At 34.5% G+C, this 22,456-nt stretch overlaps 1 protein-coding gene across 1 annotated transcript; it reads left to right on the top strand.

Moving 5' to 3' along the window:
• Positions 1-12,299: 12,299 nt before the first annotated feature.
• LOC111438202 (putative Myb family transcription factor At1g14600) lies at positions 12,300-13,841 on the top strand. Its single transcript, XM_023076159.1, has 4 exons — positions 12,300-12,737; positions 12,899-12,975; positions 13,062-13,210; positions 13,304-13,841. The coding sequence occupies exons 1-4, from the start codon at positions 12,458-12,460 to the stop codon at positions 13,596-13,598; spliced, it is 801 nt and encodes a 266-aa protein (XP_022931927.1). The 5' UTR covers positions 12,300-12,457; the 3' UTR covers positions 13,599-13,841.
• The last annotated feature ends 8,615 nt before the right edge of the window (positions 13,842-22,456 follow it).

Below are 22,456 nucleotides of genomic sequence, written 5' to 3' on the forward strand. Positions count from 1 at the left end.
AGAGGTGCTTGGGGAGTGGAGTAAGTCGAGTTTGACCGAACCACTATAAAACTACGATGTCATGTTTTCTAATTCTTTCTTATTTCATTTCAAAATTATTATGGTGATTTACTGCATGTTCTAAGTGTTTATTGTTTTGACTTGAACTATTTTGTTGTATTAATTATCATTTTTTATTATGTTTAAAAAAATTCATTATTAGAAAAATTAATCAAGCTTAAATTTTATAGTTAAAACCCTATTCACCCCCTCTAGGGTTGCCATACCGATCCAATACTTGAGGCTCTTTAGTCGTGTATATTTGCACTTTTCTCCATACTCGTAATGTTGCCATGTCTCCAAGGCAAATACGGCTACTACTAATTCAAGGTCATGGGTAGGGTAATTTCGTTCGTGCTCCTTCAGTTGCCTTGAAGCGTAAGCTACTGCCTTACTCTTATGCATAAGCACACACCCTAAGCACTTACATGAGATGTCTCTATACGCTACAAGGTTGTTTGGCCCATCTAGTACTGGGAGAACTGATGCAGTCACCAACATTTGCTTAAGTTTCTGGAAACTCTATTCGCCTGCTCATATCCAATCGAAGGGTTTGCCTTCTTGATTAACTCTGTATGCGCTGCAGAGATCCTGGAAATATCATTAACTAGTTTTCTTAAAAATTTCTAGAAACTTCGTACCTCAGTGACTATGGTCAGTCTTGGTCACCTCATAACTGCCTTAGACAGCCCAAACTTGCACTTGGAGAATGTAGCGTACAATTGGTGTGTTTATAACACTATCAGAACTTCCCTCAGGTGTTCCTAGTCAACTAACTTCATCTTGGTTTACATTGACATATCGTCAAAGATGACTACAATAACGGTAATGAGAAGGTCTCATGAACATTTGGTTTTGTCTAGACCTAAACCTCCACAGGGCATCGATCAGGTTGAAGGACTTAGCAATAATCTCAACTGCCTCATGGTGGCTCCGGAAAGCAATCATAGATATGTCCCTCTCTTTAATCCTCATAAGAGGTATGTGGAACTTGTCGAGACCCTTACAGTCCTTACTGACTCCACAAAAAAAGCAATGTGATTCTATCTCATATGGCCAACACATGTCTTTCCTCACAACAAGGTGCTCTGTTACATAGCTTGCTTGAGTACTAATACTCATTTGATTTAAGTATGAGCTCTTTTGGAAGTAAAGGATCCTTGCATAATTCTCTACGTTCACCTAAGCTAGCTCCTGTAGTATCTTTTATGACTAAGCTAGTCAAATCTCCTCTCGTAATGATATCTTATCATTGGCTTTTTTGAGCACGTGAACCTTTCAAGTTCTTGTACAGGATCCTAGGGGACTCTCTGAAAACTCTTGTTTGGTAGCTAGCCTCCCTCAAACTTTGAGAGTGCTTCCTCTACGTCCAGTGTCTTCTCTAAAACATATCATGTCTCTGCTAGTCTTACCTGTTTATAAGTCACCATCTCACTATCCCTCCAGTGGTCTTCAACATCACGTTGTCTAGAAGTTCTACCTTTGTCTAAGCATGCTTCACAAGTATGACGTCACACTCCTGTGTGAGACTAGAGTTCTACCCTTTGTAATCCCATTAACCTAAACAAGGGTCGGTTCTTATTGACACCCATCTATTTTCTCTTTTATATTTAATACATCTAATATATTAAATATTAATTTGAATACTTCAAATTTTTCTTTCATTTAAATTAAACGTGTGCTAGTGTGAGCTAGCAATGAGATATTATGAACTTACAGATTATAAGCCCCAATGATAGAAATTAATTAATTAAACTCTTTAATTGATCATTTTTCATTCATTAACTATATGTCACTCCATTATAGACTTAGAGTTTCAAGCAAGTCAATCTTTCACGAGTTGTTCATAATTACAACTTTGGTAAAAATTTGTTTTACCCTGTAATAACATCTTTCACCTTAAGTAACACTATTCTATAATGAACAATTTTTTTATGATCAAATCATAAACCAAATCCTCCTGGGTCAATGAGAGGGTGGGACCATTGTTCAAGTCTTGAACTAAGTACCTGATAGAACAACTCATTTACTTCCTCTATATGGAATGAGTAAATTCCATCTCATGATATTATGTTTTCAATTCTCTATTTGTTCATCCCAAAATGATAGACATTGAATTTGCAAAGAGAGTCATTCTCACCCATGCAAATTAAAGTACAAGCACTCATAGATAGGAGTTCATAACTCACTCAAAATTACGATCGAGTCCCATATGATCATCATGTGAACTATTAATCTTTTCGGATAACAGATTTATAAAGAGAGATTAAGTATTTCTTGGTCAGGTATTATACAAACTCATTGCATAAGCTACTCTCACTTATATGTTTCCAAATGAACGATTTAGATCAAATCATTTTTAACGATTACAAGGTGGGTTGTGTCAATAGTGTTACCTCGACAAGTCACCCAACCTTATCCAAATACTATAGACCCTTTAGGTTATTGCTTGAATACAATTGTCTTGTATGTCCACGTATGGTTCAAGATTACATAATAACTTTGGATCTTCATATAATGGATAATATTATTGTAAATAAAATAATAAAAGTTATTATTAAAAATTAAATAATTAATCACGAACCTTTAGAGCATAAATCTCACCACCAAGATATGTCTCATGATCAAGAAAAGAGTTTGTACCCATAGAATCCACCATGGACACAATTAAGAGCCTATAAGTAAGCTACTTACTGAGTTTTATTGTAACACCCTAAATTTTCTACTTAACATAAGGTCGCTACCGTACATATATCATGAATATTTAATGCAGAATTAACTTTATTTAAACTTTATAATAACCTTAACCTTAGTCTTGCATGCTTCAATTAATTTCTTGAAATAATCTAATACTAAATGAAACAAAACGAACAACAATACAAAATGAAATGCTCTATACTAACCTATATGCTGCTAAATGGAAATGCAATTTAACCTATACTAACCTATAGTCTACTAAAATTAAAAAATACGAAATTATCCTAACTATGTGCCCCAGTCTCGGGATTGCAATACTACTGTTAGTCTTACAAGGCGCCTTGCCTTTACCTAAAAAATAGAGTAGCACGTGACTTGAATATTTTAAGAAATACTCGGTAAGCGATCCCCTATTTAGGAAACTTGGATTTGTAATTACTTTTCCTACTTGAAAAAGTCGGAGTTTACAATTTTTTTTTTTTAAATTTTCATATCCTTATACTTATACTCCCTCAATGTCTTATATGTTTTTCAGGTGACAATTAGGACCGTGTCATTAATAACCTACAACTAAGCTACTTATTGAGTCTTATACTTACTTTACATGTTTTTCAAGTGACAACTAAGAACTGATCGAGGTTGAGAGCAGATCTGAAGTAGGTGACATAAAGATCCAAGTCTAGGGAACCAAAGCTTCCATTTTTTGTTGTTGTGTCATCTCGTATCGTTTTTCTTTTCTGTTCCATCTATGTATTTAAACTTAAAACAATATTTTTTTGATATGGAAACATATAATACAAAGAATGCATTTCTTTTCTCTCCCACGCAATTTGTTCTCTTAAAAGCTTCAAAAGTAGAGTCAAGACAAAATTTCTTAGTGAAGGAAGGATGTTTGAATGTGTGATGCTTTTGGACTTTTCTTCTCACATTTATAATATTTCCAAAAAGAGGGAAACAAAAAAAAAAAAAAATTGCAAAAATAGGATGTAAACGAAATTTGTGATCATCTTGAGAATATAAATATAATTAATAATTAACAAACACCAATCAATATCGTATGCCTTTTCTTTAAAAAGAAAAAGGCCATGAAAACCTATAGAAAAGTTGAATTAGTGTTGGAGTTTATATTTTTGTTAATTTGACTGTCCCTTCATCGTTTACTTTCTTTAATTATATCATATTATATACATCATTTCACATTAGAGTTAAATCATTAATCTCTTTATATCGGGTTAGTGTTGACTTATTATTAGTTGTAGGTACTTGTCAATTTCAATTTTAAATTTTTAATAAGGGAAAATAAAAAATATATATTATCATAGTATATATAAATAATATATTATTTTAGTAGATGGAATAATACCACTAGGGCTAGTAGGCTAATTAATTGAAGTGTATGAAATGTACTAAGCATTGGAAAGGGATTGATGGAATAGATATATAAAATAATCATGCACCTTATTATTTTAAATTAAGAGATTCTTTCCCTATTTCATGAAAGTGGGTCGTTTTCTTTTATTTTTCTTTTATTTGTTTTCGCTTTCTTCTTTTTAGTCTCAATCCTATTTCTTCGGGACTTAAACCAAGTCTTGACACAAAGGTAAACAAAATAGAGGGAAAATTATAGGGTTCAAATTAAATTCATGCATTTTTTATGAGATTTCAACCTTCTTTAGAAGGGTGTGTAAATCTATTTCTACGAGGCAGCGTATGGAAAGCCCAAAGAGAACAATATCGGCTAACGATGGGCTTGAGCTATTATAAAGGGTGTATCAAATATAGATATCGGGTTGTATGCCAGCGAGGACGCTATCCTCGCTAGGCCCTGAAGAGGAGTGGATTATGAAATCCAACATTGATTGGAGAGAGGGAGTGTTAGTGAGGATGCTCGTCCTAAAGGGGGAAGGGAGGATTGTGAGATCCCACCTCAATTGGAGTGAGGAATGAATGCTAGTAAGGGGGGAGGGGAGGATTGTGAGATCCCATATCGATTGGAGAGGGGAATGAGTGCCAGGATTGTGAGATCCCAAAAGGGGGTAGATCATGAGATCCGACATTGATTGGAGAGAGGGAGTGCCAACGAGGACGCTGGGTCCCAAAGGGTGGAGGATTGTGAGACCCATATTGATTAGAGAGGGGAATGACTGCCAGCGAGGACGTTGGGTCCCAAAGGAGGGAGGATTGTGAGACTCCACCTCTACTATCGAGTAAGGGACTCTACTATCGGCTCGGTCCAAAGACTTGTCTTATGTATGATGACACATGTCCTATGGCCCTTGAACGTGTCATGTATGTTGATATGATATTATAATGTGTTACGATAATGCTATGATGTTATGAGGATGTGATTTGATATGATATTACGGTACGTTACGATGATGCTATAATGTTATGATGATGTAATGTACTATGATGCTATGATATGTTAGGATGATGATGCATTATGATATGATGACATGAGATGTATGATGATGATATGACGTCACGTACGATGATGTGCATGTATGAGCTGCTATGTTGCATTATGATGAAGAGTTTTTTGATACACAACTTCTAAGTGGTGTTATAAATGATGAATGTACGAAAGCTTATGCATGCATGTTATCTAGAGTAATATGTGAAGGATGTGTGGGCTGGTGTTACATGAATGATTTAAGATGAAAAGTATACAGATCTCATGCATATTGTATGTCCATTTACATCGGGATACTTTCCCTTTTATGATGAGTACGAAATGCGTACACCATGATGATCATGCCTTGCATTATATTCAAGGGTTTGTTGTACCTTTAGACGTCCGACTACAGTCAACTAGCCCAACCATGCAGGCTGAGGGGGTGTGCAAGCCCGCCTGGTGGTCTCATGCTCACACGGGCGGGTCATGTGTAGGGATGTAACGACCTTAAATTTCTACTTACCTAGAGTCGCTACCGTCATCGTCATCTATACTTTTATGAGAAATTAAACATTTAAAACTTCATCATAAAACATAAACTTCATGACACTATCATGGACTTATATGTATTAAAAACATCTTTAAAATGACACAACGAAATACTAAATTAAATAAATAAATGTAAAAATTAAAAACACTCTATTCTAACCTCAGTCTAAGAAAATAAACACGACTCCCCTATGCATATGTCATGGTCTCAAATTGCTTTTACTCCCCTATGCATATGTCATGGTCTCAAATTGCTTTTACCTAAAATAGAAATAGCACAAGACTTCAGTATTTTAAATAAATACTCAGTAAGTGATCCTCGGGTTAGGGGCAAACACACTCATGATTTAGGGACCTATCATTAAAAATCATCATATAGGTAGCCTCCAATCCAAACAAAATTGGATGTGTAGTGCTTCCCTACACACGACCCACACGTGCGAGCGTGGGTCCCTAGAAGCTTTGCACCCTCCTGGACTCTTCGTAGTCGAGCTAGTTGTCCATAGCGATGTCCGGAGGTTAGCCAACCCCTGAGTGCCAGAGGCATAACCATCATCATCATCATAGTGTACGCGTCCGTACTCATCCTCATAAAAAGGGAAGTATCCCGATGTATATGACCACATAAAATGCATGAGGCCCCTATACACCATTCACACATTACTCTAAGTAACTTGCACGCATTGGCCTTCATACATTCATCATCATTAACATTAACTAGGGTTGTGTCTTTGTAAACTCGTTGTCATAATACATCGTGACATTTAATACATGTTCATCATCTTAATATGGAACATCATCATATTAAGTCATTTCATCATCATACGTTTCACATCATCTTATTATTATGCATCATCATCATGTCAACGTCATGTACATCATCACATCATCATATAATATCATTACATCATTAAATAACATCATCACATCGATATAACATCAACACATCATTATCTAACGTCATCACATCATCATATAATATTATCACATCATCATATAACATAAAGTATAAATGATACGTGCAAGGGAACCATTGAATACGTGTCGTCATACCTAAGACAAGTCTTCCAACCGAGCCGATAGTAAGGTCACTTACTTGGTTGAATTAGGTCGAAGCTACTACGACTCCTTTATGCAACCTTAGCATTGCTCTCTAAAATTCAATTCTACCTAAGGAGTCAAATAATTATAAGTTAGAATTTTACTCTAGTAATTGGCTCACCTACTTTTGCATAAAATAATTTAAACTTCTAATCCTTTAAATTTACTCCAAGTAATTTAAACTTGCTCCTAATCCTTTAAACTTACTCTGTAATTTAAACTAACTAAGCCTAATTTTGCATAAAATAATTTAAACGTACTCCTAATAATATAAACTAACTAAGCCTAATTATGCATAAATAACTTACTCCAAAATTTTAATTAGTTAAAAAGGTAGTCGTACTAACCTTAAACGCTTCCAAAAAATTGAAACTAAGAGGAAAGGGTACAAACATATCAAACCCAAGCTGTATCAGCCAAAATGCTCGCCTTGAGTCGTCAGAAAGTATACTCTATACGATTGGCTCAAACCATTCAAGTGGGATTTTAAAGTGAGGACCTCCCTTGTATAGTGGAAGCTAACCCCATTTTCAACTTTAAACAACGTGGGACAATCCATTTTCTCTTCTTTTATTTTTCCTAATATTTAGGGTTATTCCAAGGTAAGTACTACACATCAAATTTTTAGTGATTTGAGCCACTCCTACGATGGTTTTAAATGATAGGTCTCTAATCATGATTGCATGTGATTGCATTCTTTGACCTCAATAGTAAGATCTTTCGTAAAATATTCAAGTCATGTGCTACTTTTATATTTCAAATAAAGGCCAGACACTCGTGTACGGTTAACGGCAGTATCGCAATTAAAGACCATAAAACTCACATTAAATTTCCTAGATCTTAGGTTAGTATAAGACATTACTACTTTTATATTTAACCATGTTTATTTTAATATTTCCTTTGTATTATTTTAAGATTTTTTCTTAAACACGCAAGTCTATAACATTATTTTATGAAAAAGTTAATAAATATTTTTGCATAAGAAGTTACATATTGTACATAGTAGAGACTCTAGTTCCCTTCGAAAATTAGGGTTGTCACACCTTACTTTACTTTGCTACTACAATATCTAAAACGTCGATTAATTTTGGATACGTTCATTGAAATTTCACTCGAGCTTTTAAACCTAAAGAGGAAGAATTAACGTTCGAGAACAAGACAAGCAGTGTCTTTGACTGAGAATTAAGAAAATATATTTTTGTGATGTCGTTTTGTGTTCCTTCAACCCATTCATACGTATTGATTGGAACCACACCAATATAAATTAGTAGTTTTTATAGAGAATCTTTTTTCCAAAACTAGTCCCCTACAATATTGCTAAAAATAAATAAATAAATAAATATTTATATACCTTTAATGCAGAAATTTCCCATAAATCCTTTAAAAATATATTGTCTACCTTAATTTGTTCTTCTTTACATTCTACTTAACATTAATTAAATATTTAATTACATGATTTCCAAAATATAATATAATTTTTTTAAGAAAAAAAAAACATTAAAAAAGCCTGTTTTTTTAGACACACACACTTATTGAAGTAGGAGTTTAGGAATATGGTAATGACTTGTTTATTTATCTGTCACACATACATAAATAAATAATGAAGAAATAAAGATAGAGCATCATATTATTGGCAATAAAATAATATTGATACAAATACCATCCACCTACCAATCAAATATTATATATAAATAAACAAACATGGCATGACATGGTTATGATGCATGTGCAAATGCATGGTGCATATATATATATATAATAATATATAAATTAAAGACGAAAAAGGACAGACATACTCATTCTCAAATTATGGGTTAGGGTTAGATCCGCATAAATAGGCTATTCGCATTCTCATGCAAATTTTAAATTATATGTATTAAAATTAAATATATGTTTAAATTTTTAAAAATAATAATAATAAAGAAAAAGAACAGACAAAGGCACTGTTGATCGTTGACGAAACAGGATAAGGCCACGGTGGTGAGTGAATCTTTCTGACTAAACTTTGGCTCTCTGTTTTGTTTTTATTTTTATTTTTTGATTTTTCCAATGGGATTTTGATGTTCAACATGTGGGAAGCTGATCATGGAACCTCTATTTATTCTTATTTTTTAGGGATGTAAGAATTTAAATTAATATTATTTAAGAATATTTAGGGAATCTCGTGGCTTTCCGAATATGAAATTCTTCGTCTAGGGACCATACGTTGAAGATTGTTGTTCGAGAGGAGAGTTGTTGCAATCCCACGTTAATAGATTAAGAAAAAGATCACGAGTATATAAATAAATGACACGACCTCTGTTAGTACGAGACATATCAAACATGTTAAGAGTTTTGTGTCGTAAATAGGAAAGCTTACAAAAATAATAATAAGTTTTGTGGTAGAGTATGAATTAAGGATTAAACATACCGTAACTGTAATGTCCTACATTGATTGAGGAGGAGAACAAACTACCATTTATAAGGGTGTGGAAACTTTCTCTTAGCACACTCATTTTAAAGCCTTGAGGGGAAGTCTGAAAGGGAAAGTCCAAAGAGGACAATATCTGCTAGTGGTGGATTTGGGCCGTAAAAAATGGTATCAGAGCTAGACACCGGACGATGTGCCAACTTTCTCGCTGTTCCCCGAAGGGGAGTAGACATGAGGCGGTGTGCCAGTAAGGACGCTGGGCTCCGAAGGGGGGTGGATTTGGGGGCGGTCCCACATTCATTGGAGAAAGGAAAGAGTGCCAGTGAGGACGTTGGGTCCCGAAGGGGGGTGGATTGTGATATCCCACGTTGGTTGGAGAGGAGAACAAAACACCATTTATAAGGGTGTGGAAACCTTCCCCTAGCAGACGCCTTTTAAAACCTTAAGGGGAAGCAAGAAAGGGAAAGCCCAAAGAGGACAATATCTATTAACGGTGGATTTGGGCCGTTACAAATGGTATTAGAGCCAGACACTGGACGATGTGCCAACCTTCTCGCTGTTCCTCGAAGGGGGGTAGACACGAGACGGTGTGCCAGTAAAGACGTTGGGCCCCAAAAGGGGTGGATTTGGGGGCGGTCCCACATCGATTGGAGGAAGGAAAGAATGCCAGCGAGAATGCTGGGCCCCGAAGGGGAGTGGATTGTGATGTCCCACGTTGGTTGGGGAGGAGAACAAACCACCATTTATAAGCATGTAGAAACCTTCTCCTATCAGATGCGTTTTAAAGCCTAAAAGGGAAATCCCAAAAATGATAATATCTGCTAGCGATGATCTGGACCGTTACAGTAACATTATATACGAGCATATTGATGTCAACTCCTAATAAACATGGTTTCTACGGATTAACGGAGCATTTGAATACATAGAATTAAAATAATAATAAGATAAGAAAATATCCAAGTTGCATATGCATGGGCATGGGCAGGAGTAAATTAAATACTCAACTAGAATCTGCCTAAAAATGGGGTGCAAAGGCTCAGGACATCCGTGATTTAAAGCCAAGAAAATGCCTCTATCAAGCTAGCTAAGATACACATGAAAGATAGCAAAATCAAGGCCTCATACCTTCCAACCGTATGAAGCAATGCACGTGGAAGGAATGAAAACACCAAACCCATCTCTTCTTTCCCATTCTCTTTTTCAAATCGACCATTCTAAATCACACGTTAATCCACCATTCTAAATCACACGCTCTATCATACTTTCTTTTTGTTCGTTGTGCATCATCACTCGAAAAGAAAAATTCAAACTCCGCACATATCAATAACATGAAATATGATTTAAATAGTAAATATGTTCAATTTTTTCTTTTTTGTGTATGTTACGTATATGTTCATGTTCTCGAACAAAATATCAACGATCTTCCTTGTAAATAATCATATCTTCTAGATGATTCATATTTGCCAGGAGCATATTGTTAATCCAATAGAGCTCTAATATGGATCTTCACTATAATTATACATTCGAGACTCGCAACTTCAATTGATATGACTATGTTATGATAAGGGTATGGATCGGATATGAACCACTCAATCCTTCTCTCTTTGTCTAGAGCGATAAAGTCCGTGATTCTTTTCTCATAGATGGGATCCATCTGCAACACGAGTTCCTTTCTTCTAATCTCATCCACACATGCTAGACGATTTGTATATATGTATAAAAATATAATTAGGATTATATAATAGTTATAAGAAATATAATGAATATGATCCACCCATTTATATATTATTTTTTATGGGAATTATTAATAAAATAGAATCGAAAGACATCTTTTGTGACGCCAAAATTCCTTTCATAAAATTATTACTTCTGGTTTTGTCCAAATCTCTCACATTTTCCCAACTATATAATAAAATGCATAAACTTAAGGGCCCTCTTTTTTTCTCTCTCTCATCTTTATTTATTATTATTATTTTTTTATGATTAAATGTTTTAATCAATTAAGTTACATTATTTATAATGATTTTCAATATCCACTGAAAATCGAGAAAAATGTAACTAAATATCAAAATGTTTATTTTATATTAACAATGAGAGATTAAAAAAATATATTTAAAATGGATTAAGTGTTTATTTATAAATTTAAATATTTATATCTATAAAAAGTTTTTAAAAATATTCATTGATCTTCGGTGAATATTGAGACTAAAAATGTTCGTGAGTTGAGTTGGTCGAGACATTTTGAGTTTGGTTGGTAATTATTATTTTTAATAAAAGTAAAATATATATATATTTTTTTCGAAAAACATTTATTTGTTTTTCTTTTAAATATTTAATTAAGATTTTTGCGTCAATTATCTTACCAATAGTTCAAAATTATTTAAAAGAATGGTTAGAGAATAAATAATCAAAAAAATAATAATGAATTTAAATAAAATTAAATAAAGATATGTATATATAATTATATCGTATGCAAAAAAATATATATTTTAAAATCAACCAGAAATTCAGAAATTCAAGTCAAATCAGGAATACTATCTTCATTGGCGTGAGACATTTTGGTGAAGCGAAAAGCAAAACCATGAGAGCTTACTCCAAAAGAAAAGGAGTCAAGCCTACTCGAAGGCAGTAAAAAATGACTAAGACTCCAAAGGAGTCGAGCCTCGATTAAGGGAAGGCGCACTTTGTTCGAGGGGAGGTGTTGGATGATGAAAGTCCCACATCGGCTAATTTAGGGAATGATCATGGGTTTATAAGTAAGGAATACTAATTTCATTGGGCTTATGTCTAACGTAACTCAACTCATAAAATTTTCATAACCCAAACCGTAAAGGTTGTAATGGGTATATCCTTGCGACACTAAGAGAACCTCCATTTTAATTGCCCTAAGTTCAAAACAAAATAATTGTAATAATTTATGGGAAAACTTGATATTTGGATTCATTCCAAACCGACAAGAGTTATATTTTAATACACATATAGACATGGGATGCGATGGGATGCATGGGATGTGAGATGTATGATGCACATGATCATTATGCCCTAATTTAACCAAGCTGAGTGTCACACATGATGAGATGCGTATAGTTGATGAAGCTTCATTTGAAGCTTCCCAACATCATCAGACACGAGTCTTCTGTCTTTCTCTTTCCTCTTTGAAGCCTTTTGCCTCTTTATAGCTATCATTCTTCCTGTGTTGTAATCTCTGTGTTACACCCAAGCCCTGCCCTTTTTCTCTCTTGTTTGGAGGGAGGTATCAGAGATCTATGGAAGGGGGAAGCGACGGTGGTGCTGCAGCAGCAGCAGCAGCAGCAGCAGCAGCCGCAGCAGAATGTTCAAACAAGAGTAGAAGTGATAGCAACAAGTCCCAAAGCGAATTGGGAAATGAAGGCAGCTCAAGCAACAGCACAATTGAAGAGAACGATGAGCGGCAAAAGAAGCCCACCGTGAGGCCCTATGTCAGATCCAAACTCCCACGACTCCGTTGGACCCCCGATCTCCACTTCCGCTTCCTTCATGCCGTCCAATCACTCGGCGGACAACAAAGTAATAATCAACTTCATCCAATTTACTCCTAATTCTTCATCATCCCATCATTTAACAAATTCTTTATTAGGATGAGCTCAATTCAAATCCATTTCAAAATTTCAAAATTTTAATTTTTAGATCTAAATTTCCATGTTTTGTTCATGATTTTTGTTGCATAGATGCTACACCCAAGTTGGTTCTTCAATTAATGAACATCAAAGGACTAAGCATCGCCCATGTCAAGAGCCATCTCCAGGTTGCTTTACACACTAACTAATCTCTCTTCCTTTATTCAATCAATCATTGCATAAATTCATCTCAATTTTCCCTTCTGCTCTTCAGATGTATCGAAGCAAGAAGAGCAATGAAATGACAACGGTGGCAGATCAAAGGGTTCTAATGTCTCAAACTAGTGATCGCAACATATTCACTGTCAGCCAAATCCCCATGTTCCAACGCCATAACCAAACCTACCCTTCTAATATTTTTCGGTAAGAACACCTCTTAATTCATTACAATCTTTTTTTTTTTTTTTTTTTTTTTTTTTGCAAAATTCATCTCGAATTTGATCGTCGTCGTGTTAGATTCGGTAGCCATTCATGGAGTGATTACGAGAACAAAACAACACAAACCCTTTACATGGGGAAGGCCTCGGCATTGAGTGAAGCGAGATCGAGGGAATTCAGCACGAGCATGGTCGGTGAACGGAACACGAGAACGAGGAAAGGGGATGAAGAAATAGACTTGAGTTTATCGCTGAAGATTGCAGCAAGAGAGGAGATGAAGATTGAGAAGAGAAGGAGGATAGAACAAGAAGGTTTAGAAGATAGAACTGATTTGTCTCTATCTTTGTGCTCATTTCATTCAAAATCTCCATAGCAAAAGAAGAGGAGGTTAAAGAGAGAGTAAGTACTCTGGATCTGACTAAATGAATTCAACCCATCAAATTCTAAGTGAGATGCTGAAGTACTTATTTCCCGATTTGTACCTAATTTGTCTCCGATAGAAACAATAAACGTTCGTGATGATATGATATTGTCTATTTTATGTCGATACTTTCATTGTCTGTCATACCGATAAAAATAATGTCATTTAGTTAGTGTAATAACTCAAACTCACCATTAGTAGATATTATTCGCTTTTACCCGTTACATATTATAGTCAGCCTCACAGTTTTAAAACACGTCTGTTAGTGAGAAGTTTTTGCATTCTTATAAAGGGTGTTTCGTTCTCCTCTTCAACTGATGTGTGATCTTACTGTTATATATCACGATCTATTTATTGATTTCCTAGAAACTATAGAAACTAGATTCGGACTTGTAGTCAAATTTGAGTAAATAAAAATTGGAATGTAAAAGTTTATAAAAACACTGAATAATTCTCTAATTTATACATAGATGTTCATATTCTCTTATTCCAATACATGCACATACTTATCTGTTGTTGATCAGACAAATATTAGCATTAATTAAAAAAAATAAATTACATAAAATTATGTGTTTAAAGTTTTCTAATCATGAATTGATTAAACTAATCCATGTGTGTCTCTAGGATGCATGAAGAGCTAATTATTCAATTAAATTAATCACTTACATGGTACAATTTGAATGTATATTATATGATTATTTTAGTCTTCATGTGCTTAATGTCTTTATTTACTTATTTATTTTAAACTATGGTAATATTAGAAGTGATTTTTTTTTTTATTTGTTATTGAATAATACTTTTAATAACTAGAATTTTCAAATGAATTAGCTTTAAAATATAAAATCTTCCAAATCTTCCAAAGATTTGTATTACATATCGCTTCCGATGCAGATTAGTTATGGTTTCTATGTAAGTAACTTGAAATGTTACTATCTCGATCAAGAAGACGTTAGACACAAGGAGGTAGCATGACCTCCTGCCATGATGAAAAATTCCACAATGAAGGAAGTAGAAAAGACTCTAGTTAAGAAGATGCAAAGAGTCGATGAACAGCCATGATCTTACGTGTTTAATACGAAATACTAAAATTTAAATAAAATAAAAAATAATTTAAATCGATGAAATGCAAAACAACTTATTCTAACCTAAGATTAGGAATTTAAACATGAATCTATCCGATGCACGTGTCATAGTCTCTGCTTGCGATGTTGCCATTATCTGTACATGTGCACCTTACCTTTACCGGGAAAATATGTGGCACACAACATGAATATTTCGAATAATATTCAGTAAGTGACCCCACTGTGGGGGCCATGCAAATGCAACACATGCAATCATGCTCTTGTGACCTATCTCTATCTCATCTAGGGGTGGTCTCCAGTCTCGGACTACTATGGATGTGTAGTACTTACCTACACATGACCCACACATGCGAGTGTGAACCCACGAGGACTCGCACACCCCCTGGACCCTCTCTGGTCAAGCTACTCTGTAGCAACGTCTAGAGGTCAGCGGAACCCTTGGTGTCATGCTCCCCATGAACACCGTCATCATCATACTGTGCGCATCTACATTCATCATCTCAAGGGGAAGTATCCCGATACTTATGGACATACAACATGTATGAGGTCCCTCTAATTTCCATATTATCATCTCTTTTGATACAGCCATGTAGTCTAATTTCTTTGTTACATTAAGTAACACATACTTGTGGATATTTATATTAATATCATTTTCATGCTCTTAGGGTTGTGTCCAATGTCAGCCTATCGACATGATGCAATATGACACTCGTCATCATATAACATGCTTAATATGGAAAACATCAACATACTAAAACAAACGTCATGCAATCATCATACTCGTCATATCGCCATAAAGTGTATCAAGCATATCAAGTATGTCATAAATCAAAATATACATATTATGCACATCATCATGCATTATAACTCAAACATCATCATATACTAGTATACGACATCATACGATATAATTCATACATCATCATAAACTCACACATCATCATAGCTCATACATCATAAATTGCAACTCATACAATTTCTAGTCTATCCTGTAGTAAGGTCACTTACTTGATTCGTTTTAGCCAAAGTTCTATCTAGCTCCAAATTTGGTTGCTTTCATCTTCGAATTCGTTCTCACTTATATCGAGTCTTCACTTATTTTGAATATAAACTTAATTGTGTTTTAATTGTTTCTACATTGTGTTTGCTAATAAAACTTAAATTAAAAAGATAAGTTAATATTATTTCATGTGGGTTGGATCATCTTTCCTATTTTTACTTTCTTCTATTTTTTTTTTTTAATTTTGTTTCAGTATTTTGGCCATTTTCAATGAATTCTAATTCAATACTTTTGATTTTCAATGGATTCTGATTTTCTTTTCTGGCTATGCATCATGAAGCAATTTTCTGGCCAACAAAGTAAGGAATAAAATCAGATAAAAGAAAAGGTAAAATTTAAATAACCTATTGTGACAAATTCTTCCCTCTACATCCTCAATCTGAGTAAAACTATTTTTGTTAATTTTTTTTTTCTTTCAGTAAATTATTGATACCAGATGAGAGAGGTATATACTTTTACTGTTATTACATCATATACCTCTAAAAAAATTGTGCTTTAATCTTCGAATTATTTGAGTCCTTGTCTATCTATAGAGTTCTGTAGTCTAGAACGTACATCAAGTAAGTCAAGTATTTGCATAACATGGATATGAGACATAGTTTGAATTTCTATGCCCAAACTTCATGTGTTTCCTGTGACGTAGTTTGTGTCATAGGAACATGTTGCACTATTCATCAAGAAGTCTTTAGGATATCTCGAGTTCTTGTTCTAAGAGTTTTTCTTTTTAAGTGTTGAAGCATAATTAAGCAAAAATTCTTAATAAGTACACCCTAATTCATGAGTCAAACATTTCTTTACATGCATATGCATAAGTTTTTCATAAGCATCTTGTCACTTGATATTAATAAAAACCTTGATTTCTTATAAAATGTCTTAAGGGTAGTTACGTACTTTTCCTCTTGGTTCATATACCAAAGTTTTCGTAGTATGTTGAATCTTTTAAGGTCTTGAAAACATCTTAGAATTCTTAGGGGTATTTTTGTCATTTATCATCCCAAATCTTGGTTTAATTCCTAACATATTCCAATGGTCTTGTAACTTTGTATAATCCCTTCAAACCATGACATAAGGCTTCTCGTCAATTTTCATAGATTACTTTGGTCATAAGCCAATGGTACATAATTATAGGGATATTTTAGTCATTTTACACCTACCCTTGGTTTAGGCGCTCGGTTTGGCCATCTGTTTGATGGTGGAAAGCGGTACTAAAGTCGAGGCGAGTACCCCGCGCTTTTTGAAGTCTAAGCTAAAATGGTGATGTAAAGTGTGGGTCTTGATCCGACACTATCGACACTGGGACTTCATGTAGCCTTACTATTTCTTTCACATACAGTTTAACCCAGTTTTCAACTGTAGATGTTGTTTTTCCTAGTAGGACGTGTGTCGGCTTGGTCAACCTGTCGAAAATTACCCAAATCACTGTATAGCCCTTCAACGTTCTGGGTAGTCCTACTATGAAGTTCATAGCTATATTTTCCCACTTCCACTCCGGTATACTTAAGGGTTGTAACATCCCTGTTGTCTTTTTTATGGGAGTTTTTACTTGTTGACACACTAAGCACTTGCTCAAAAACTCAACCACGTCTCTCTTCATGCTTCTCCACCAGAAGTGTTGTTTTAAATCTCAGTACATCTTAGTACCTCCTGGGTGCATGACAAATGGCAAGTTGTATGCCTCTATTAATATCTCTTTTCTTAACTCCTCTATTGCCCAGACACAAAGGCATCCCTAACACAATAATTATTCATATGAGGATTTTGAGAATCCGTCTAGTGGACTCTAGGCTAGTTAGCTTAGGATTTTCTATAAGTTAAGGCCTTTCGTTGGGAGTCAATAATTCTCTACCTAAGCGTGGGTTGTACGAGTCGAGCCAACTGTGCTACGACTATTAATCACGTTAACTGTTTTCATAAGTGTTTATGCACACTTTATTGTTGAACCAACAATACCATATCTGTTTGGGCCATTTAAAATATAGAACATCCAAAATGGGCCTCGTACTTCTATTGGGCCGAAATTATAGGCTTGTTTATTGGGCCCATCAAAGCTCAAAGTTTAGGATTGCTTTGCTAATATAGGCTTTTATACCTCTGCTACTTTATTGTCACTATTTCCCCCCAAAAAAAGTGCCATCTTTTCAAAAGTATTTCAAAATGTTTAATGGTTTAAAACCCTTAATTTGAAACATTATTATATTAGAGTGAATAAAAAAAACACTCATTAGATTATTATCCATTTTTATTCCTATTACATAATCATTTGAATTTGACTCCCCTCCCCATGGTTTGGTACACATGCACTTGTACTTTTCATTTTCATCCTTTCATCTATTTTCTTTTTTTCAATTCAAAAAAACGTCTCAATATTTAAAAAAAAATCCGTAATTATTCATTCAATAATTATGAACATACTTCAACCGCCATAAACATATATAGTTCCGAAAAGATGGGTCGAGAAATATATTGAAGAATAATGAAACGTGAATAGTTAAGTATTTATGGGAATTAGGGTTTTCGAAAAGAGTGGAAAATGATTTTGAATAAGGTTTTTGGTGTGGTGTATTTAGGAAAGTTCACATCAGAAACACTATTTGATTGAGGGACCCAATATATGAATGATTCAATCAATTGGCTAATCCAAATTTGTACTAACTTTCTTCTTCTTCCTGTACACTCTTCATACCCACACCTATTATTACTAAAGAAAAACTTTTTGAAGATCAACTTAAGTATAATTCAATTAATTCAGGAATGGTATGGTTGATATTAACACTCAAATTTTGAGTCATATATGGACATGATGATCTTGTGTTGTGTTGATAGGGTAGATATTGGAGTGGAGATAGAAAGGGAATGAGTGTGGGTGTTGATAAAACCCTAAGGAAGTTGAATTAACCAAAATGAATGACCAATCTATGTCTCTCTCTCTGACTGGTTTTGGAGTAGAGAGTAGAGTGGGGGGCAGGTGAGGTAAGCAAGCAAGTAAAAAGATGAAAGGCAGTAATATTTAGTAGAAGAAAGTAAATAAGAATAATTAGGGTTCTACCAACCCAACGCCAATGCCGGAGCTACTACATGTGCTTTTGTTTCTCCTTTCTTACCCAGGCCCCCTCTCCCTCATTTCTCCCTTTACTTCCCCCTCTTTCTTTCCCTTTCCAATTCCCACCGTTCATTTAAAAGTCCTAACTCCACCGCTAGCGAACACTGTCCACCTCGAACTTTTCTTTCGAATCTTCCCTCAAGACTAACACTATAACTGATGTGGAAATTGTAAGATTTGATGTTTGTAGGAAAGTGGAACGAAGAATTTCTTGGGAGGTTTAACTGATGTGGGAATTGTGAGATCTCATGTCGGTTGGAGAGTGGAACGAATCATTTCTTATAAGGACGTGGAAACGTCTTCTAATGAAACCCATTTTAAAACTTTGTGGGAAGGAAAGCCCATTTCGTAGTTTATTTTTAACTTTTTGAAAAAAATACTAAATTATATACTAAAAAGAAAAGGTATTGCTTTTGTTTGTGGAGTTTTAATGAGATGGGCAAAAGAAAAAAAGGGGAGAGTTGCAAAATTGCATGCTTCCGATACGTGGTTCCACTAATGACCATCGTCCTATGTTCTTTAGATTGGAGGGGTCCGCTAATCATCGCCTTCTACTGTTCATTTTTTTTTTTGGTTTCTTTTTCTATTTTTTAAAATTTAAGAGCAGAGTGAATTGAATCGAATCGTTAACTTCTAAGTAACCGTTCGAATTATATTCGGGATCGAGTTAGATAGAAATAATACTATTTTTTTTCTTATAAAAATATTAAAATTTAATGTTGGATGATTAAAGTAAGATGTGATTATGTTGTTTAGAAATTTGTAGTGGGTGAGGCAGCCCTGTGGAAGGACCCCCTCTACCCTAAAACCCCCTACACAGCATCCCCCAATGGCTTTGGCTTCATTGTTCTGAGCCCTAAACGTGAGTAAAAGTAGTGTCTTTCCTGTGATTGCCGAGTTGTGATGATTGTGAGGAAGAGGGAGAGTGTTGAGGGTCCCCTCCCTCTCCTTAACCTAATCTAATCCTAAACTCATCCAATTCCAACCACACAAACCCATCCCTTCCCTCTCTAACTAAACCAATTCTCAACTTTTCCTACCAATTTTACTTCCTACTTTAATCTACACCATCGATAACCTAGAGTTCTAATACCAACTATAACGATCTTAGTTTTCTGTTAAAAAAAAGTCACTAACATATACGTGACCTGATCTGATCTTTTTATGTAAAAACAACAAAGAAAAGTATTCCATGTGAAACAAATAAACCTAAAGAAAATATTTAAAACAATGCCCTAATCTAACTTAAGATTTACGAGATAAAAATGTAACTACTGTAATACAGGTTCCATGATTTTTAATGTGACATCACCGTCAACTGTATTAGGGTGTCTTGCCTTTACCTAAAATATGAGAATACCTTAAACAAATACTTCGTAAGTGACGTCATTATTGGAGTTAGGGAATGCAAACAACATGACCTATCATTTAAAATTGTCCTCTCTTAGGCATCTTTTCAGACCAGACGAATTGGATATGTAGTACTTCTTTAGACACGACCCACAAATACAGGCATGTGTCCACTAGGCGGGTTCGCACACCCATGGGCTTGTTGGTCGGGCTAGCTTCTCTGGACTGGTGCCGGACAAAAGAAGGGAATAACAACTGTCGTAGCATTATGATAAACATGATAGTCATTTGAGTCTCATAGTGTATGCATTTGTACTCATCATAAAAGGAAAATATCCCGATGCATGTGAACATACAATTATGCATAAAGGTTCCCATATCTTCCATTGTAATATAAATTATGCAAGACAACCCCATTCTTCCTCACATATTACACTCAAGAATAGGCGTACATGAACTCTTATAAAATCATTTTATTCATTTTAAATTTTCTTATTTCAAAACATATCATAGCATCTCATAACATATCATGACCTAATCATAACATATCATAGTACATCATGACATAACTTATTGTCACATAATATGACATTTTATTTATATCATAATGTTATTTAGCGTATCTTGGCATATCATTTAGTGACATATATCATAACATCACGTACCAAGCATATCACACATGGCACGCGTAGGGTCATTGGGCAAATGTCATCATACATAAATCAATTCTTCCAACCAAACCGGCAATAAAGTGACTCACTTGGTTAGCCTAAGCCGAAGCTACTACGATCCCTTGATGCTAGCTTAAGGCTGATCTCTGAAATTTAATTCTATCTAAAAAGTCTCTTATGATTGTAATGTGAAAATTGGCTCACCAAAATTTGCATAAAGTAATTTAAATTTGCTAAAAGATAGTCATACTAACATGAGTTGGAATTAGTAGGAAAGGGTCTGAGCGTATCAGACTCAAACCGGATCAATCGAAATGCCGGCCTAGAGCCGTCATAAAATGTATTATTCGACTGGCTTTGAACCAAGTAGAATGAAAGAAGACTAAGGGGCCTCCCTTTTATAATAGAACTCAACTCCCCATTTCTCAACCCTTTTATAATAGAACTCAACTCCCCATTTCTCAACCTAAGGGAGGTGGGACAACTTTTATTTATTTATTATTATTATTATTATTGGGTTATTACACATGGTATCATAATATATTTGGAATGACATACTGAAAACACATGCACCACAAATATTCGTAAGCATAACATAATTATAACATAATATATCATAGCATTAGAAAATAACGTGTAGATAAGCCACACGGTAAGTGTTATTCATACAACACTCTACTTATCTAGCGTTACAATGGTAAGTTCACTTAACTTGTTTGACTAACTTGAACTCATTAAATTTTTTTGAGCCGTTGTTCATTTGATCCTACTCGTTAAGATTTGATTTAAAGCTAAAGTTTACTTAGGGGTTTGGGTTTGAAGTAGAAATTTTTCGAGGAGTTTATTTAGTTCCAAACTCCAAATCTACTTCCTCTCTTTTCTTTCTTTTTTTTCTTGTTCAGAGTCAAAAGGATGAAAATGGTGCATTTAGGAGATCATTTACCGGAGAAAGGAGAAGAGTGAGTTAAGGGAACGGGAAAAGAGGTTGAGGGTTAGAAGGATTTTAGGGAAATTGGAAGAACCGTGTTTTAGTGATTGTTGTTACGTACTATTTGTCATAATATTTTAAAAGTTATGGTGTTCATTTGACATTCGGAGTAGAAATACATTATAATATTGAACAAAAAGTCGATTGTGACTTAAAACAACTTGACGGAAATGAAGACAGTTACCTAGATTGAGTTCGAATGAAAGGTACTCAATCACATCAAAGTTTACATCCAATAATTTAACTCATTTCTATCATATTAGTTTTGAAATATTTATAAATAATTGAGCATAACATAAGTATTAAGAACAAAATCATCGGAACTAAATTAAAATCAAATTTGAAATTTATGGGAGTAATTTTGTTTTGCACAATGAGACAAGAGGATTCCCGTCTAGGGTTTTTATAGGATTGAATCCAACGCCAGAGATCGGTTGACTCACATGGCGACATCTCTCTCTCTCTCTCTCTCTCTCTCTCTTCATTATACATAAAATAATATAAAAGCTAAAAAAACCCATCACTCATTTTGAATCTCACTTCGTTTCTCCAAGTGGGT

This window comes from Cucurbita moschata, unplaced genomic scaffold, assembly GCF_002738365.1.
Source record: "Cucurbita moschata cultivar Rifu unplaced genomic scaffold, Cmos_1.0 Cmo_Scf00072, whole genome shotgun sequence".
In the NCBI taxonomy this organism is placed as follows: Eukaryota; Viridiplantae; Streptophyta; class Magnoliopsida; order Cucurbitales; family Cucurbitaceae; genus Cucurbita; species Cucurbita moschata.